The 19982-nt window shown below is 33.7% G+C and overlaps 1 protein-coding gene across 17 annotated transcripts in view; it reads left to right on the forward strand.

Moving 5' to 3' along the window:
• The window catches only part of DMD (dystrophin), a 2551447-nt gene that overhangs the window by 1285076 nt on the left and 1246389 nt on the right, over positions 1-19982 (forward strand). For 14 of the 17 annotated variants that reach the window (XM_067023689.1, XM_067023685.1, XM_067023692.1 and 11 more), the window contains 4 exons: positions 3669-3791; positions 6152-6289; positions 8987-9139; positions 10009-10191. In XM_067023689.1, the coding sequence (XP_066879790.1) occupies positions 3669-3791; positions 6152-6289; positions 8987-9139; positions 10009-10191 (597 nt within the window). The remainder of the gene's footprint in view (positions 1-3668; positions 3792-6151; positions 6290-8986; positions 9140-10008; positions 10192-19982) is intronic. The other 3 variants (XM_067023695.1, XM_067023699.1, XM_067023701.1) reach the window with 1 other exon arrangement.

Here is a 19982-nt window from a genome sequence, read left to right on the forward strand (position 1 = left end):
AGTTGTTCCTATATTAAACTGAAATTCAGACTCCAAGTAATTTCTACCCATTGACTCTAGTTATTCACCTTGGAACCACGCAGAATAATTAAAATCCCTAATCTGCATAATGGTCTTATTTTTAACAAATGCATAGTGGTCTTTGATCAGGAAATCTGAACCCTACACATACTACTAATGAAATCTAAGTTTGCATTATCTTGCTTGAATAATTCATCACTTTGTACTAGTGTTTCCTAAAATCTATTCGTATCTGCTTATATTATTTTTGTACTTAGTGGTATCGTGTTGTTGCTAACATTTGGCCAGCAATTAATATATATCCACACACGAAGTGCTGATTACTCCAGTCTCTTCAATTTTATTTATTTATTTATTTTTCAGTCTCTTCAATTTTATACGGAGGAAATCGTGTTATTTAAAATTCCAGATCATTCAGGATTTCCTTGAAATGTTTATTCTGCTATTCTATGATTAGTCATGTATTCACTTAGTTTTTCAGGAAATGTTCATTTATGAGTGCCTACTATGTACCAGGAATGACTCTAGGTTGAACAAGACAGACAAATTACTCACCTTCATGGGATGTTCCTGAAACTCATCCCTCTCAATGTGTGTGTTTTTGCATACTTTTTGGTCTCCAAATAATTCCTGATGAAAATACTGCACAGGGCAGAACAAGTGCAAAGCCCTTTGGCATCCTCCTTGAGACCACTCTCTACATTGATGCAGATTAATTAATTAAGTTTTGTTGTTAGAGAATGATACAACTTTACCAAACTGGAGTGTCAGTTTCGCCATGTTCACCATTAGAATTTCATGATTTTGTCAAATAAGTTGTTAAAATAAAAATGCCATGTCAGCAAGCATTTATTTTATCCTTCGTAAACCATATGTTTTCAAAAGAGGAAGGTCTTGACCCGAGCCAATGGATGGGTACAAATTTGAGGGGAAACAATAAGACCAATATTTATTGAGCATTTATTATATACCAAACAACATTCTAACATACTTGATCCTCATAAAAGCTCTATGAGGTAGACATTCTTCTTATCCTCATGTTACACATAAAGAAACTGAGGCTCAAAGAGGAGAAATAACTTGCCCAAGATCCCTCAGCTGGTAAATGGTGGAGCCTAGATCCAATCTAGGCATTCTCATGCAGGAGTTTTAGGCTCTTCACCAGAAGGTTAAAAACATTCTAAGCCTTGAGGGAGAGATACCAGGAGTTTACCAATAGACCTGTAAAAAAGATTGTATTAGGACCACTTAAATAAGGCTAGAAAGGTTCTTGGGACAAGATTAGGGGAAGCCTTGACTATCATGCTGGAGTTTGGACCTTATTTGACTTGTACTTCTTGAGCAGAGAAATAACATAATGAAAGCCATGGTTTTGGAATATACTGACCTGATTACAGTGCACAGGATAGAACTGATGAGGTGGGAAGGATTATAGCCCTGTAAGGACGTTATTGCATTAGCTCTTGTGTGAGGACTAGGAGAGATGGTATCTCTGGGAAAAGAAAGCAAGTGAATCATGGTGAATGAATTGGCAAGTATTTGGTATTTATCAGACATTAGAGTGAAGTGCTGGAAAATAGCATGGCTCATGTTTTAAGCATGGATGACTCAGAAAAAAAATGGTCTTGTATTTACAGAACTAGGGAAGTTGATGTTGCAAGCAGTTTGGGGGAAGATAATAAGCTCATTTCTAGACATGTTGAACTTCAAGTGAGAAATCAGGTGGCTACTGAGAGTCTAGATTGGAATTCAAAAGTGAGATCACAGCTAAAGAGGAATATTTGACAGATATTATGAAAGTTATAGTTAAGTTTTGGGAGATAGTACAATTTATTAGGGAAGGAGTATTGAGAGACAGGTATGGACGCCCAAGTTTTGAGCCTTTGAAACTACTATGTTTGAGTATGTGGAGGAAGGATGAGCTAGAGAGGAAGCAAGTGTAGGAGTAAAGCAGATAAATCTGCCTGCATATGGACCCATGTTATTTTGACCTCCAAGTACTCAAAAAGTTATTTTAAATATTATTTATCTTCATATGTTCACAAAATCATACAGAACAATGCAGTTGCTCTTATTAAATGTTAGAAAATGTGCATAATTCAGTAACATAAATACCATGGAATTAATATTGTGTAATTATGATTCTAAAGGCTATTACTCTTATATTGTACAGTATATGATTTTAAAGTATAGAAGTATGTTAATAATACAGAGATTGAAACAACATTTACATGCATATCTATAATACTAGCAGTCTGTACTGGTTCAAGAACATATTATGATATTTCAAATTTCAAATGTTCTTTAGGATTTAAAAACTAGTATTGAAAATAAGTCCCTTTGAAAAGAGTCTATAAATCCTTTCTGGCATGTGTAGAAGTACCCAGAAGATAAGTGTTTATTCACGTTTGTTGTGTAAAAGTACCTAGAAGATAAGTGTTTATTCATGTTTCTTCCTGTGAAAATTATGTTCTCACAGATAGCATTTGATGGTTCACTTCTTCATTAGTAACTAAATACCTTTAGATATTTGGTCTTTCCTGGACACTTATCCCTGTTGTCCTCTAGGAGATGCTGTCTAATAAATAAAGAGTAAGACTATGACTAGAAATGTGTTGAGGAAGAGTGGGTGGGGACCAAACTTGATGAATGCGTCATTCTGGCATTAAGACAGTGGGTGGTTCCTGAATTGGTTTTACAAGTGGAAAATGTTTAGCTCTGTAAGAAAATAAGATTTCTATTTATCACCTGTGAGTTTTCAAAAGCTATCAGATATAAAATATTTTCTAGTATTTTTAATGCAAAGAAATTGAATACAGGGTATAGATAATAGAGTAAACATTTATGTTATTAACTGTTTAAACTTTAAATCTTGCCTATTCTTTTGAATATATATTTGATTTTCAATGTATTTTCATTAGTCACTCCTCTTCAAGTGGTTTCTTTAGAAAAACAAGGGATTTTAAAGTTTTTTGAGGCTATCGTCATTATGAATTTCAAAATCAAAGAAACTGTGATGTTTATAAGTTTGGAAAACATATATTCAGATTTTTCATTTGAGATATTCAGGGCTCATTCTTTTGAATTTTTTTGTGCTACCAAATCAAGGATGCCTAAGGCAAACTAATGACATTTTTTTTGTCTTATGGGAGCATGCCTATCAATTCTGCCATGCTAAAAATGTCATTTAAAATATCTAAGCAGATTGCAGTGTAGTTTTTCTGAGGATAAGGAGACAATTCTGCATTTCCAACTGATGTTACTGTTGTTTGATGAATGAGGCAATTTCTGATAAGAGATATCTACCCAAATGGTATTTATATCAGAATATTTAAAATAAGATCAAATTCAACTTTAGGATATTAACAATTAGACCAGCCAAATATATGGAAACTGACTTTTGTTGAAAAACCAGAATGATGAATTGCATTATCTTGTATGTATGTTTGGCTCTGATGATGTTAAATGTCTTTATTTGCATCCCCACGTACTTTCCCAGTTGTATTTCAAAACTTTCAAAAAATATAATATGGAAACATAATGCATGTCATTATTTTAGCAACAGGAGGTTGAACAAATGTATTTTTTGTCTTATATTTCTAATAAAAAGTAATTTTGATTTAAATTAGCACTATCTTTTTTTTTAGGCCTCCATTCCTTTGAAGGAATTGGAGCAGTTTAACTCAGATATACAAAAATTGCTTGAACCACTGGAGGCTGAAATTCAGCAGGGGGTGAATCTGAAAGAGGAAGACTTCAATAAAGATATGGTAAATTGGTTGTGATAAAATTGTGAATGAACTAGGAATGAAAATGAATAAATATTTGGAAAGAAATTAGATAACGCAAGTCTCCAACTAAATGCTCAGAGTGTACCTTGCACATTTTGTGATTCTAATGATTTATTACAAGAGCAAAGTATTCTTGTTGAACTGTCATTATGAATGCCAAATTACTATGGTATGGACATACAGGAGCACTCACAGATTCTAATAAATAGCCCAGCAATTTTGCTTTGACCTGTGCTCAAAGGACAAAATGTAATGGGTGAAAAGAGTCAAATCGGAAAATAAACTAGAAACTTAATAAAAAACACAACCATCGTAGATGACTGATATTTTGTGTCAATCCCATTTTTGTTAGTATAACATTTATTTTGGAGAAGGGGCAATTACACATGATATAAACATTGTTTATTAAAGCTTACCACGGTAAGCTTTAAAACGGTAGTTTTATGAAAAAGTTGAACAAGTAGTGTAGTATATATCTAAAATATGTATAAATTCATGCTGCTTATTTCATGGGAATAAAAAAATATATAACCATGTGGGCTATTCCCTGACTCATAACTTTCTCCTTAAACCCTGATTAATTTCAATATGTCTTTTACATTTCTCTCTAGCTTGAATATTTCTGCATCACATCCCTTTTCACTGACTTTTTTTTCTCCCTCCACCCCATTTTCACAGTTTCCTTTCCCCTCTCACAGCCATCACCTATATGGCGTTCTTAACCTTTGCATATATCATGCTAGAGATTTCTCAGACATGTATCAATGCTAGCGACTTCTCAGACAGTGCTTGACAATGATATCAAAAGGCAAATTATAACTTGTAAACAGTAGGCATGTGAAGCAGTAGGAGAACAGTTTCCACCAATCTTAGTTCTCATTGGTATCAATTCTGACTTCCTGGAGGTGCCTAAATCAGTACGCCCCGTGTATGGGGTTTCATGGCCTTGTCAACTCAGCTCCTGGAAAGAAAGACAAGAAGAGCCTTTCCAAGATGCTGAGTTACTGCTACCTCTCCTTCATGTCAAAGAAGAAACCAGAGGGCACCGAGGTGGAAAAGAGTGCTGCTTACCTCTTGTGCTGTTCACCAACTCTGCCCTCTAGCTCTCAGCTGGTGTGGGGAAAGAAATTAAGTGGGAGCTTTTGTTTGTTTATTGTTGTCCTCAGCCCCAGGAAATGTTGCAGACTTTTTAAAGACATATTTTTAAAAAATAAGGTCTTTCACAGACTATAAACATAAATGTCTATGTTATATTATTTCATTAGACTAGTAACTGGCAAATCTCAGATGAAAATCCCATTTCCTCTAAAAATATGAATAGTTCCTCAGTTGTGTGTAGAAGTTTACATATGCATTACAGAATTAAATATGTAACATTGAATACCATGGATGATTATTCACACACATACATGTGAATTTTTAAAAATTGTCTAATATTTGTTATTAGTTCATCAGAGTACCTTGGGTACCATGGCAACGTGAACCTCCTTGAAAGAAAGTTTTCATATATTGAGTTGAAAGAAAGATAGGAAAATAGAGGTGAAAAATCACATGGTCACATATGCTACTCTATTAAACTAACACTTATTCAAATAATTTTATTTCGAAGTAAATAAAATAAAAATAATATTCTTAGAGTCTAAAAACCAAAATGAATATTGAAAATGCTTAAAATCATTTTTCTAATCCATATTTTAATACTTAATTTATTTTAAAATAACATGCATATATGACATATTTTTTAGAAATTAATTAACTGCAGTATTTGGCAACAATTGAGCACATCATTTTTTACTAATGCCCTAATATTTGTTCTAAATTTGGGCATTTAGGTTATTTAAAGCAGAGGTCATTAGATAGAAATCAGTGTCCATTTAAAATAACATATTTTCACTTAGGAGTGTGTGTTAAAATGTCAAGCTTTGTTGTCATCTCACACTCACGCAGCAACATCTGTATTCCTCTGTGAATTAGCATTATAAATGACAAGTTTAGTTTGCTTCTGTCAACTTTTTAATTTCTAGAAATGCACTAAAAATCAAAGCCAAAAGAATGCTTTCATAGCAGTTCACTTGTCTGAAATGTTGAAGTACCTTATTCCCCCATCTTCCTACATATGACTAATCACATGTGTCCTTTTGAACTAGGCAGGAGGAAACTTACTTCTTTTAAAAGTTAAAGTACAACATAGAAAAGAAAAACTATGAGTGCAGTATCTTAGCATACTGAAAGTTTTAAATTGGATTTTTGTGTTTCAATAACATGTTTTATTATCTCTGTTAACGATGTACAGCTTTCTTAAAACCAAAATGAAGACTGTACTTGTTGTTTTTAATCAGAATGAAGACAATGAGGGTACTGTAAAAGAATTGTTGCAAAGAGGAGACAACTTACAACAAAGAATCACAGATGAGAGAAAGCGAGAGGAAATAAAGATAAAACAGCAGCTGTTACAGACAAAACATAATGCTCTCAAGGTATTAGAGCTAAAATTATAATATACCTTGCCTGTGTTTTTATTTTTTTCATGTGTAGGGTAAAACTCTTGTGCATAAATAAAATCTGCTTAAGAATCTTAGTCACCAGAAATACATTTTTTTCAGTTCAATGTCTGTGTTTTATTTAACATTTTTGAGTGCTGTCTTTGATTTTGAAAGATGTGTTGCTTAGAAGTTGGGTTTTTTTTTTACTTAGACAAATTTTTCTGAGTAGTAATAGAAAGATATTAACATGCATCATTCATAGTGTTCATATATTTAATTTTGTAGTATAATTTATTTTTGTAAGTTATTTTTACATTTGTCTTGAAAAACTTACTTAACTGCCAGAATAAACAACCTGTATATTTTTTAGGCTTTCTGCTTGTGATATTTTATTGATTTGATTTAGAGTAGGTCCACTTTTTTGGTAACCCAGTGTTTGTTTAACACTTAATTTTTTTCAATTAACTTCATCTTGCCTTTAAGAGAGTCACTCTTTGCAACTAACTAAGCATTTATAAGTCTAATTTCATTTATATAGGAGTCCTCTAAAATAACCTTAATGTCCTTGAAGAAGAACCGGTACTCTCATGTTAGCCAGTGATAGCGTATAGCTTCAAGTACCCACGTGACTCATGGATTTGTGCAGGAAGGACAAAATAGAATATTATCTAGTATCTAGAAATAGTATCGAGAAAGTTCTTGAGAAGAGAATGGACATGTGAAGAATTTTGTGAAATAACCTTTTATTTTTTTAATGTACTTTTCAATATTCACTATATGCATGCATGGCTGATTTTTCTAATACTGTTAATTGCTGAACTTTTCATTGTAAATCACTCTTTTAGAGCTATGTAGCCATGTAGGTGGATCCACCTTGTAGGTGGATCGAGTCTGCTTTCTGTATGCAAATAAGAGTATAAAACCTTTTCCCATATAGTCAGACAAGCAAATAAACACTGCTGAGAATGTAATTACATAATATTGTGTCTGCAAGGAATCCACAAGGAAAGTCTAATTGGCCAGCAGGTGTTTGAAGGTAACTGCTGATAAATATAGTAACTAGAAAAGGCCTCTTCCCCAAGGGAGTGCAAGAGCAAGCCATAATGTGCTCAGAAAATCAGAAAGCTGTGTAATTCACACGCTTCCTACTGTGACCAAGCTTTTAGAAGCATCTACACTGGTCATATATTATGTGTCCTACTGAACAGCAGTGTTTAATGGTTATCTGGCATGCCTGTAAAGAAATCTCTATAATGTCTCTTAATACCTTTACACATTACACGTGATATCACCTTGTGCTTAGGAAATAAAAGGAGTTTCAGATTTTATGACCACAAGGCCTTTCTCTTGGCATAGATATGAGTTGTGTCACCAGTAAGGCATGGCTCAACTCTCATTCACGTGGCTGTATCTTGGTACCTTTGAAAAAAGCAGCATTCCATCTGGCTCATCCCAGGCATTTAATACCTCCACAGGAGCTTTAGAAATTCAACTAAAAATGTAAACTGTAGTAAATTTTACATCCTCAATTTTAAACAAAATGCAGAATGAAATTGAGATCATTTTTGCAAATATATGTTAAGAGCGATTAATGAAAATCTACTCCACTTGCCAAACCAATCTACCAAATTCAATTGTTAATCTGCCAAGTGGCTTCAATTCTAGTCCTTATGAAATATTTCAAAGAAGGTAAAAACTTTCCAATGCAATGAATATTTCAGCTGTCCTTTGATATTCATTATTTTCTTTGGCTCCAGCTATATCTGTACATGAAACCCTAATTGTTACTGCTCTGAAGAAATGAAAGCTGTATCCTGAGCTCTTATGTTCCCTTGTGTTATCGTAAAATAGCATTACAACAAATTCTATTAATCAGGGAAGACATTGGGTGGTCTTGTAAGGAGTAAGATGATAAACTTCCCCTCCTTTGTTGATTTAGTAAGCAGTCACCCTTATTTATCTCATCAGGTTGATTGGAAACCATGCACTTTCCCTTTTCTTTTCTAAATAATTTTATCATTTTGCATTTGGATCTGATATGATGAGAAAAAGTTTGCCATAACATTTAAATTGTCATTTTCATGTACACTCACAGGTATACATTTTTCACACTTGAACATATATAGCTTGAAACAATTTATATGCTAACTAAGAGCACTTTATGTTTCTAATCACAAAATATTAATGGCCTATGAAACTATTTTATAGAGAGTTTTAAGATCATGAACGTAAGTTGCTTGGTTATATAAACTTAAAATTCTGAACCTAGGGCTGAAGATATCAATTTTAGAATTTTTACCTATTTTAAAATTCAAATACAAACTCAATAAGTTTGTACAAGTATGTAGTTAACTCAGTTGAATTCACATATTAAACTATTTCACATACTCAACACGATAATTTAGTTGACTCATTAAGAGTTAATTAAATGTGAAAAAATTTCTAAATAAATTTGAACATACTAAGAGAAAATACTTGAAGTGGGTTGTTCAGGTTTCTTAGCTTCATGTACATGGGTCCTGTCACAGGAATACATAATTTAATCATCTATTTGTATGTTTAGCATTTAAATGTGAATTTAACTGAACCTGAACAAGAAGATGAGGGACCCAAATTATTTTTAAATGACTACAGCCAGAAGTGTAATATACTTACATATTGATATTTTAATAATATCTGCACCATGAACAGGATTTGAGGTCTCAAAGAAGAAAAAAGGCTCTAGAAATTTCTCACCAGTGGTATCAATACAAGAGGCAGGCTGATGATCTCCTGAAATGCTTGGATGACCTTGAAAAAAAATTAGCCAGCCTACCTGAACCCAGAGATGAAAGGAAAATAAAGGTAATGTTGTTTTAGAATGTCAATCCCAGATTTTGTTGCTACAGTTTAATTTATTTAAATTAGCCTGTATGGATCATTTTTTAAGTGTTGATGTTGTTTCCTCTATTAGTGTTCTCCCCGACTTGATGCATTTCTTTGTATTTCTTTTTTTTGTTTTAGTAAATGTATTGTATAAGTGTTTTTCAATTGACATAATGTTGAATGAATAAAATGTTTTATTAGACAATGTCAAATGAATTAAGAAATGTCATATGTTTTCTGGTAAAATTGTAATTGACTCTGTGTATCTTTGTTCCAGATGAACAAATGACTTATCGGTATATGGACGACTTCTATCTCATGTTAGCACATTCATTTCATCAGAGCATCTTCACACACCAGTGTCAAATCTCTATAGATTTATTTGTTGCATATTGTCTGAAGATGTTTTTTCTGTTATTATTTTACACTCTTTATTTTGCTTCATTCTCTGTTGAGTTCCTCAAAACTCTAAAAAGGAAATAAATTACTTACTCACTTACCCTCTAAATTATATTCTATATGGATGGTCCCTAAGAAATAATGAGTAATCACTCCAATTTGGGTCAGCCCCAAAACACTAGAGGAATTGAGAAGAAAGAAAACTGTCAGATCAGTTTCAGTATTTTCTCAATTAGAACATCTAAAACTGAGCATTCAAAAGATAACTGAAATAATATTTGGATTCTTGGGTGAAGATGACAGTGATGGCTTCCATGCTTGTAAATTATGAAAAGTGACAATAAAATGACAACAGCCTATGAAATTTCTGGGACAGGTATGTGCTGCTTATAGGTTGGTTAATGTGGTTAGCTAACTGCCCTGGGCCCTGTATTGGTTTTGCTCAATAGGAAATTGATCGTGAGTTGCAGAAGAAGAAAGAGGAGCTGAATGCAGTGCGTAGGCAAGCTGAGGGCTTGTCTGAGGATGGGGCAGCAATGGCAGTGGAGCCAACTCAGATCCAGCTCAGCAAGCGCTGGCGGGAAATTGAGAGCAAATTTGCTCAGTTTCGAAGACTCAACTTTGCACAAATTGTGAGTTGTTACTGGCAAACCTACATATGTGTTTGCAACTACTACTCTAATAACAGAGGCCTACTAACCAATAGAAAAAAATCGGGGTGCAATTTCAAAGTGCTAATATGCAATCTGAAAGTGAGTAGTTCCCCCTCACTTTGGGCTTCTGTAACACTAGTGGTTAATTTTTCAGATTAAACATAATCCCTTAACAGATCCTAGGAAACAGCCCCCTTATCAAAAATGAAAAATACATCTTAATTTCTTTTGCCACATCATTTTTTCATAACACTGGAAATGTGAATTTGTCAATTTATCATACATTTACTTTATTTCAGCATCTAATCCAAAAATACGTATTGCTTTCCTGAGACCATCCCATGCTAATTTTACTTTCTTAATGTGTACATGGTAAATAATAAATCTTTTGTGAAACAACTTCTTATAACAACTTGCACAAGGCCTTCTTATCTCATTGACTTATAGAATAATAGCTTAGTCCTCATACCTCGCTTAGCCACTCAATGGGTTAAAAGCCTTATTAGAAGGATTGTATGCCTAGTAAGATTGTTAATAATTGATAGCAGATTGAAAAATATCAAATATTGTTACTACTGAACTATTATAAGCCAAAAGGAAAAGCAACCACTGCTCTTCTTTCTTTCAAACAACTGGATGGAAATTTTGTGATTCTCCCTTTAAAAATACGATTCATAATCGTAAGCTTGGTCTTTTTAGCTCTTTATCTGTAGTAGGGAATAAACCATAGGGATTTTCTAACAGGTACATTTTTGTTCCTATTCTGAGATATTGTAAAGTGAAGCAGAATGGTGACCACTCTGTCATTATGCAAAGACAGTGCTCCTCACAAAACCAGGGTCTGAAAGTCTGGAAAATGAGGCTTTGTAATTATGTTAGGTCGACTTACATGAAACCAACTGATATTCAACCCTTTTTGACCTATGTTAACGACAGTTGCATTCGTTTCGACCCATAGGTGAGACTTTCTTGGGAATTTCTTGTGTGATGTTGTTGATTCCATTTAATACGGGGTTAATGTTTGAATATGTCTTAAACAATTAATATAACTCTTTTATAAGCATATAATTTTGTTAATGTTGCTTATTAACCAAGGAAAAAAATACTGCATATTGTTACTTCTTTTAACATGTTAGAAAAATCCATGAGTACACTGTTTTCTAAGAAATCCAGTACCTTAAGATTTAATAGTAGCTGAATATTCTGAGAAATTGGAAGTAGTAATGTAAGGTATGTTGAAACTATATTACATTTAAAGTCCAATTCTAGCTCATTGCATGTTTCAGCCTATCATCCTTCATAGTAGATATTATGAGCATAATATGTCATAAATCACTCAAGCTTACACGAACAGAAAGCCTGTGTCTGTGGATGCAAAATGAATTGAAAGATTAAGGCAACCATAAAGAAAATTTAAGTAAAATATTTTTGCCTTGATTTAATACATCATTTAAGTCCTCCACTTTGAATTATCTTACTACTCACTATTTTCTCCATTCCAATTTCCCCCATATCTTGACACACCCAAGATTAATTTTTTTTTTACAACTTGGTCAAGGTAAGTTATTAACACTTTATAGTTAAATAGACACAGGATCAAAAATCTCCATAAACGACTCACTTAAAATGCCACTGTGTCCTTGCACATAATAGGCTCTAACAAATATTTGTAAAATGTAATAATGATGGGTGAAATAAAGTAAGGATAAGTGAACCAGTATAGAATTTTTTAAATAAATTATAGTAAGATACTATAATATATTTTCTTCATAAAACATTTCTTCTTGATTTTATAACTGAAGGATCCAAAATTCAGAAGGTGCCTTGCTTGGGGAAAATATTTTTATGTTAACTTTTAATTTTCCATGATAATAGAAGCAATAACAATATGCATGAAGAATAATCCATTTAATATTACAATTATTTTTAGCTTTAGATTTTTATTAGACCTGAAAGATGATATAGATAGATAGACAGACAGACTGATGGATAGACAGATAAATCTAAGATGTATCTTTTTTTTCCACTGATCACTAATACATATTAAAAAACTGATTTCACATGTCCACTGGTTAGAGTCGTCTTTCCCAATTAATCTAAGGTGAGGATATTTGAGGTAGCCACAAGCAAACAGCTTAACTAAAAGTTATGTTTGGGGTAATCCTATAATGGCTCTGATGTAGCAGAGGTAGTCATAGCTTCACAATTCCTTTCCTCCTCCTCCATTGCCCTTCTCTGTTTCTTTCATCTGTCTTCTCAAATGTCCCTTTTTGTTCTCTCTGTATATAAACTCTAGACTTTCTTTGGACTCAGGGATTTTTCAGTTGATCTTTCATATCTTTGCGGTAGTAATTCAAGATGGTAGGCAGTACTATCAAGTGCTTAACATTTGAGAACTGAGTTTAAAATGAGAAATCAATTGTCTTTACTTTAGAGATAAAGACTCAGAAATGGACTAAGCAGTGTAAAATTAGTGTACTTCAGGGACTATGTCCAGGTCAGAGTTATATATGGCAATAGTAAAGCTCAGAAAAGCCGTAGAACTTTGTCTCAGGGAGCCATGAAGCAGCCCCAGGCCAGGCAGGAGTGCAGACCAAACGGGAGAAGAGAGTATCTGCAAATCATTGTCCTCAGGACAATTCTGGAGACCAGAAAGAAGGGAAAACAGACTGGGAGAAAGCAGGTAAGATTTTCTCCAGGTTTTGAGCATGTTGAAGCCCCCAGCCTCGTTAGGAATACAAGACATTTCTAATGTAGTTCCTGTTGGCTTAGAGACCTGGCTGTTCAGTGAAGACCAAACAACGACGGTAAACTGAACGTAAGGAATGTTTTCTGTGGGATGTTTTACAGCAACAGTGTGGTCTAGTAAAATAGACGACTCCCTGGGATGAACAGCCCTCATTGTGAATCCCATTGATTCCATCCGCTGGCTGTATGATCACCAGTCAGTCTCTCCCAGCCTTGTTTCCTCCATCTCTACCATGGGGATGAGGATGTTTGTGTTAATGAAATATATGTAAAATACCCGCTACATTATAGAGGTTAAGTGAATCAATTTTTTTCTTCCTCTTCCTGTATATAAGTTAACATTGGAAAGGAGACACATTATTTTAAAAATTTATATCTTTGTAAGTCATTAAGAGAATTAGGCTCAGTGGGTACCACAGATTTAAAATGTTATTGGGGCTTCCCTGGTGGCGCAGTGGTTGAGAATCTGCCTGCCAGTGCAGGGGACATGAGTTCAAGCCCTGGTCCAGGAAGATCCCACGTGCCGCGGAGCAAGTAAGCCCGAGCGCCACAACTACTGAGCCTGCACTCTAGAGCCCAAGATCCACAACTGCTGAAGCCCATGCGCCTGGAGCCCGTGCTCCACAACAGGAGAAGCCACAGCAGTGAGAAGCCCCGTGCACCGTAACAAAGAGTAGCCCCTGCTCACCGCAACTAGAGAAAGCCCCCTCGCAGCAACGAAGACCCAACACACCCCAAAATAAATAAATTTAAAAAATAAATTTATAAAAAAATAAAATGTTATTAACAACAGATAGATCTATTTTGTTTATTGTAAATTACAAATTAAATTCCGTAATCTTTGGCCAGGTAGTTTTGCTTAGAGTCACAAAATATTTGCAGGAAATTTCATACAAAGCTGGTGATTCTACCAATGAAGGCATAATTCTCCATAAACTTGGCAGTAGAGCATTATCTATATTATTTTCTATAGCAAGGTAAAGAAAAAGAGGAAAAAACATAAAGGCTTTGAAAATTTCTTAATAGAAAACTATGCATAATTTTATTAAGCTTAATTTTAGCATTAGACAGTTAACCTCAGAAATCCCAAGAAAATACGACCACAAAATTGCACAGTGAGGATATGTAACAACCCGGAGCTTATGTGAAACTCCTGAGCAAAATAAGCTCACAGACTAAAATTACAATGGATATAAAAAGAGTCCTTTTGTGAGTGATGTTAACACAGCAAAAAATAAAAGGAGTATGCACACCTGAGGAAATTAGAGATAAGATAGTCAGTAAAGGACATGAAATTGTGTTTTTTTAATGTTCAGAAAGATTTAGAAAATAAGGATGGAATGGAATTCTTGCAATAGGAACAGGCCATTTTGAAGAGTGAATAGGAAACTTTGATAAAATAGAGTGTGGAAATTAACATAATTATTGAAATAACTCAAACAACTTTTTAATGGTGGATTCATTATACAATAAAAAAGAAGATATAAATTGAAAGATGATGAGGAAAATTTTGCTTTGCTGAAAATACTGAAAGATGGAGAGGATAGAACAAAAAGCTCAAACATATGCCTAAAAAGAGTGGAGAGCCTGAGGAGGAGACATTATTTTATATAAATGACTGGCATTTAACAAAATCGAATAAATCTCAATTTACACGAGTCCTCAAACTGAATAAAACTCAACCCTTGTGTAATAAATAAAAACAAGTTCACACCTAGCAAGGTCTGCATGAAACCCAGAACATCAACGATCAGGAAGATCGTCATAAAAGCTACCAAGGACTAAAGGCAGAAACTGCTGCAGGCTGGCTGACTTTTCCTCAACAACAGATGTTAGAAGAAAATGGAATAATATCTTCAATGTGCAAGGCGAATGTTCACAAGAATTCTGTCAACTGTGATTCAAGGATGAAGATAAGATATTTTCAGATATACAAATATTTTCAGATAAAGGAACACTAAGAGAATACATTACCTAAGATTCTTGCAGAAGGAAGTACTAAACGATGTGCTAGTGTAAAAAGGACAGTGGAGCCGGAGAGAAGGAGCAAGCTATATAAAGGTATATAAAATGATTTTCTATATATAAAAAAAAAGGGAAAAATTATCTTGTAATTAGTTACTAAAATTGTGGCAATTTCTGCAAAGAAAAACATTGAGTGCTATGAGAATATAAAAGTGATTTGATCTTACAGCAAGGAGAATACAATAAATAAAAGGCTTGTTCTAGATGGTAGCAGCAGGGGCTTCCCTGGTGGCGCAGTGGTTGAGAATCCGCCTGCCGATGCAGGGGACACGGGTTTGTGCCCCGGTCCGGGAAGATCCCACATGCCGCGGAGCGGCTGGGCCCGTGAGCCATGGCCGCTGAGCCTGAGCGTCCGGAGCCTGTGCTCCACAACGGGAGAGGCCACAACAGTGAGGCCCGCATACCACAAAAAAAAAAAAAAAAAAAAAAAAAAAAAAAATAGATGGTAGCAGCAAATGTAAGGCTCGTGCCTAATGTGTTCAGTGTGAATTATTGCCAACTATCATGTTTCTAGGAGGCAAAAAAAAAAAATGTAGTAAACTTTTGGAATAGGCATACATGCATGACCTGTCCCAGGAAGGGAAGCAAAACAAAACAAACAAAAACAAAATACAAAAATACATCTTAGTGGAAGAAGGAAAAGCAATGTCCCTTTTCTAAACACGACAACTCCATTTACCCTGGATATCCCATGGCTTCAAATACCAAGTAAATAATACTGATGTTCAACATTTTACATCCAGCAGCTTCTTATTCACCTTCTTATTTTAGATGCCTAACAGGTATCTCAAACATAAGATTGCCAAGTCGAGAATAATTAATTTTCTCTCCTACCTACATTGACTCCTACCAAGCTCTCCAGGTGTTAGTAAATTGCCCTTTCACCTAGGTCCAAAGCCTAGGCATCATCCATGATTCCTCTTTGCTCTTATATCATGCATGGAATTCACTTCAAATTCTGTTGGCTCTACCTGCAGAATACATCTTTAATTGGATCACTCCTCAGTGCCTTTATTGGAGAAACCTTAGCGTATTATCTTTCATCTTGATTACTTCAGCAGCATCTAATCCTTGCTTTCATTATTTTCCCACCTACACTATAGTCTCCTTAGTGAAGCCGGAGAATTTCTAAAGCTTATGTGAGATTCTCTCAAGCCCCTGCTGCTCACTACCCTTTTAATGAAATTTTACGAGCTTCTATGTAGTTTGGTTCCTGCCTCTCATTCCTATATTACTCCAACTTTATCTCCCTTTTTGCCATTCTCCTGTTATAGAGGCATAAAAGTTTCTCCTCTATACTTAAACACACAGCATCATTTCCACCTCAGGACCTTTGTACATATTGTTTCTTCATGGAATATTTTCCACTTAGACTTTTACATGGGTACTATAACTTACTTAGCCATCTTTTCTTTTAGAAACAATGAACGTTTAGTAGAACTTTGATGTAGAATCTAGACAGGTAATACTTAATAGGTATTTTTTCTATTTTAAAAATATTTTATACTCCTTATAATTTTACATGCCAACTGGGAGTTTAAGACAACTCTTCAGAACGGCAACTTTTAGTACAGTTACTTCTGGAAGTGTGTATACTGAGAAAAGACAACGTTCTTGAAACTTAACACTGAGGTAGTAAAGAGGGAATATGAGGATGATTATAACAACGTATTGCAAAGGATAGCTTTTACTACATCAGAGTAACTTGCAGTAAGGTATTTTAACATTAAAAGTACACATTGCCAAAATATAGAACTTCTTGAAAAGTTGATAAAAAATTGTTAGATTTGTTTAAATGCCACAAGAAATGCATTATACAAGTTAGTCCTTTAGTGAATAATTTGTAAAATGAAAACACAGTGTAAACATTCCTCTACGAACTTTTAAAAATTGTTTGAATTTGAATAGAACTTTACATTTACAAAATGTTTTCACATGTATCTAGTTTGTTCCCACCAATAACCGTCTCGAGTAAGTATTATTTTCATTGTCATTTTCCAGAAAGGAAAATTAACTAAATAAAGTTAAGGAGATTGTCCAAGGGCACATGTAGGAAATGGAAGACACCTAACTTGAACTTAGTGCTTCCCAAGATACAGTGAGAGCTATTCAAAAGAAAGAAAAGATATCTAGTGTCCAAGTAAGTTTGAGAAACACTGGATTAAGCAAAGTTTCCGTAGTCTAGAATTTTACAGGGCTTTTGATATGCAAATGTGATTATGAATTTCTATGAGGGGAATAGATTCTGCAGAATTTCACATCTGGATAGTTGCAGTACAAAGGGGGAAATTTCATTTCAGTTTTGTGATAGTATTCCTGTTTGAGTGATTGTGAAGAACTAATGTTCTTCAGAAAAAAAAATGGGAAAAACATCGCTTTATCATTATGCTTTTGTTATTTTGGATTTTCTTAAAATGAAGCAGAGATGTACAAAAAAGAAATCACAAAGCTGCTTGCCATCACCTTATGCAAAGTAATGTCTGAACCTATATTTGATTCTACACTACTCAATTTTTTGTACATTTGCTTCTATCACATAATGATAACCATTTAATGTTGAGACCAAAATAAAGGGGAAACATACTTTTTGAATAATTGCTACATAGAATTTTTCTTTGCCTTGAAGTAACAACAAAGACCATCAGCTGCCAATGCAAGATCCTTAGAGAATTTGGTAACATAAATAATTTTCTTATTTAGAGACAGAGTGCTCTTTAGTAAACAGAGTTGAGAATATAAAAGACTAATAATGGTTGCTAGGGAAATGGACCAGGAGGTAGCTGCTTATAAAATTTTCCTCCTCTGAGCTTCAACTTTGTAATTAACATATCACAAGAGTTAAGAAAAAATAGATAAATCAAGACTCTATGTTTCTCTAGACTGTTGTGACCATAATAGTTACTGCCATTTCTATAGTAATTTTTTTCTGGTTTCTAGTTTATGTAAGAGAATTAGTTTAATGGTTGTTTAGTAAATAGACTATGTTAAGCTAGAATCAACTTCCAGGAAGATAACAGTCTGATTGATTTCCTCACCCCTCATTTCAAATGTATGGAAATTCTGGATAAAATATAATTTTAAACCAATTTAGCTGAGCTCAAAATATGTCATGGAACCTCCCTTCTTACTAGTTGCCATAAATGAGCACATCATCTCATGTGATACTGAGCCTGGATTGAGGGCCTCATGCTTAGGAGAAAGGTTTAAAGGCTTTTAGTAGAAAATAGAGTTATCTAACATAACAATCAAGAGAATTAGTGCTTCATGAACTTAAAATAATAGAAAACTACTGCACGCTCTAAAGTAAATATGTTGAAAATAAAATAGAGATAAAGGCATAAAATAAACATTAATTTATAAAAATACTGACACAGTTATTTATGATGATAACACATTGAATAACACTTGTAGAAACCAAGAGCTAGTCATAGAAATTAAAAAAAAAAACAAAACTGAGTGTGTGTTAAACACCTAAACAAACATGAGAAATTAGAAAGTCATTATGATAAAATTATCAGAATACACCACATAAAGATTTTAAAAATATGAAAGATTGAGAGAACAGAATAGTAAGTTTTATGTCTAATATAATTGCAAAAGAAAATGACAGATTATGCGGGAGACAATATTTGAGGAAAAATGACTATAAATTTCCCAGATCATAAGAAAGGCATGAACCCACAAATAGAATAAACACATTGGTGTCCAAACCAAGATTAATTAAAATACATCTATGAAAATATAAAGATATATAAATATCTTATAAAAGACACAGGACACGTACATATGTGAGCAGGAGAGGCTTATTTAACTGAAGGTTCTGATAATCAGTAAAAAATCTTTAAATTTCTATTGTATTGCTCTTGCAAAATCAAGACTAGGCCACTGTTTATAAAGTGGATTCCACTCATGTTAGAAAAACTGATATTTTGTAATACCTCTTATGCTTGGAATCAGAAAACCTAGGATTATATCCTGCATCTCTCATTACCTGTGCAAATTGGACAAAATATTTGAGCCTCTGGATAAAGTTAATAACACCTTTCTTATAGAATTAAGAGAGATAACCACCAAAAATGTTGAAGTTCTAAAATATTTTTTATTAAGGTCACTGGTTTGAAGGACAACATGCAGAAGTTTCGGTGTCCAGAGTTCACACTGCTAAGTGTCCTGAGAAACCGAAAGCCAGAAACTTAAGGCATTCTGAGTTGGTAGCGTCCCATGTACCTAACAGAAGCAGATACAAATACATTCTAGTTTGACACTGCTTAAATCCAGACTTTAAATAATTCCCACAGATGAAGTTCTAAGAACATGCCTGTAGAATTAAAATGGCAGTTCCAATGAGGAAAAAAGCAGTAGGATCCAACTCCTAAAGACAGAAGATAATGAATTAATCAGGTACAAAATGTAAAGTAACCATGTTTAACTTTTTTAGAGTAGTAAAAGTTTGCATCAAAAGTATGATTTAAAGACCAGAGATAATAAGATAATGACCAAGGAATTTTGAAAGGAATCAAATAGAACTTCAAGAAATTGAAAAATATAATAATTGAAATTAATAATTCATTGGACTAGTTAGGCATCAAATTAGATATAACAGAAATGAGAATTGGAAAATTGGAAGATAGATAAAATAAATTACCTAACATGCATAGAGACCAAAATATTAAAAAAAAACATTTTAAAAAATTCAAAAGAAAGGTAGAGAGTGAGAATGTCAAATATAGAAGGAAAGCATGGAGTAAAAGTATAAAAGGCACTATTTGAAGTGATAATTGCTTAGGGTTTTCCAAAATTAGTGAAAGTTCCAATAGTCAGGTTGAAAATAAGTACATATCAAGCTGTTTTCCTTTTTCATAAAGAAAGAAATACACCCATATACCATCATAATGAAACTGATAAATTCCAAAGCCAAAGAGAGACAGCTTACCTAGAAAGTAATGACATGTATAATGACAAATGATTTTAGAGCAATGATAAAACCTAGAAAGTGA

The sequence above is a fragment of the Kogia breviceps genome, chromosome X, assembly GCF_026419965.1.
Source record: "Kogia breviceps isolate mKogBre1 chromosome X, mKogBre1 haplotype 1, whole genome shotgun sequence".
Lineage (NCBI taxonomy): Eukaryota > Metazoa > Chordata > Mammalia > Artiodactyla > Physeteridae > Kogia > Kogia breviceps.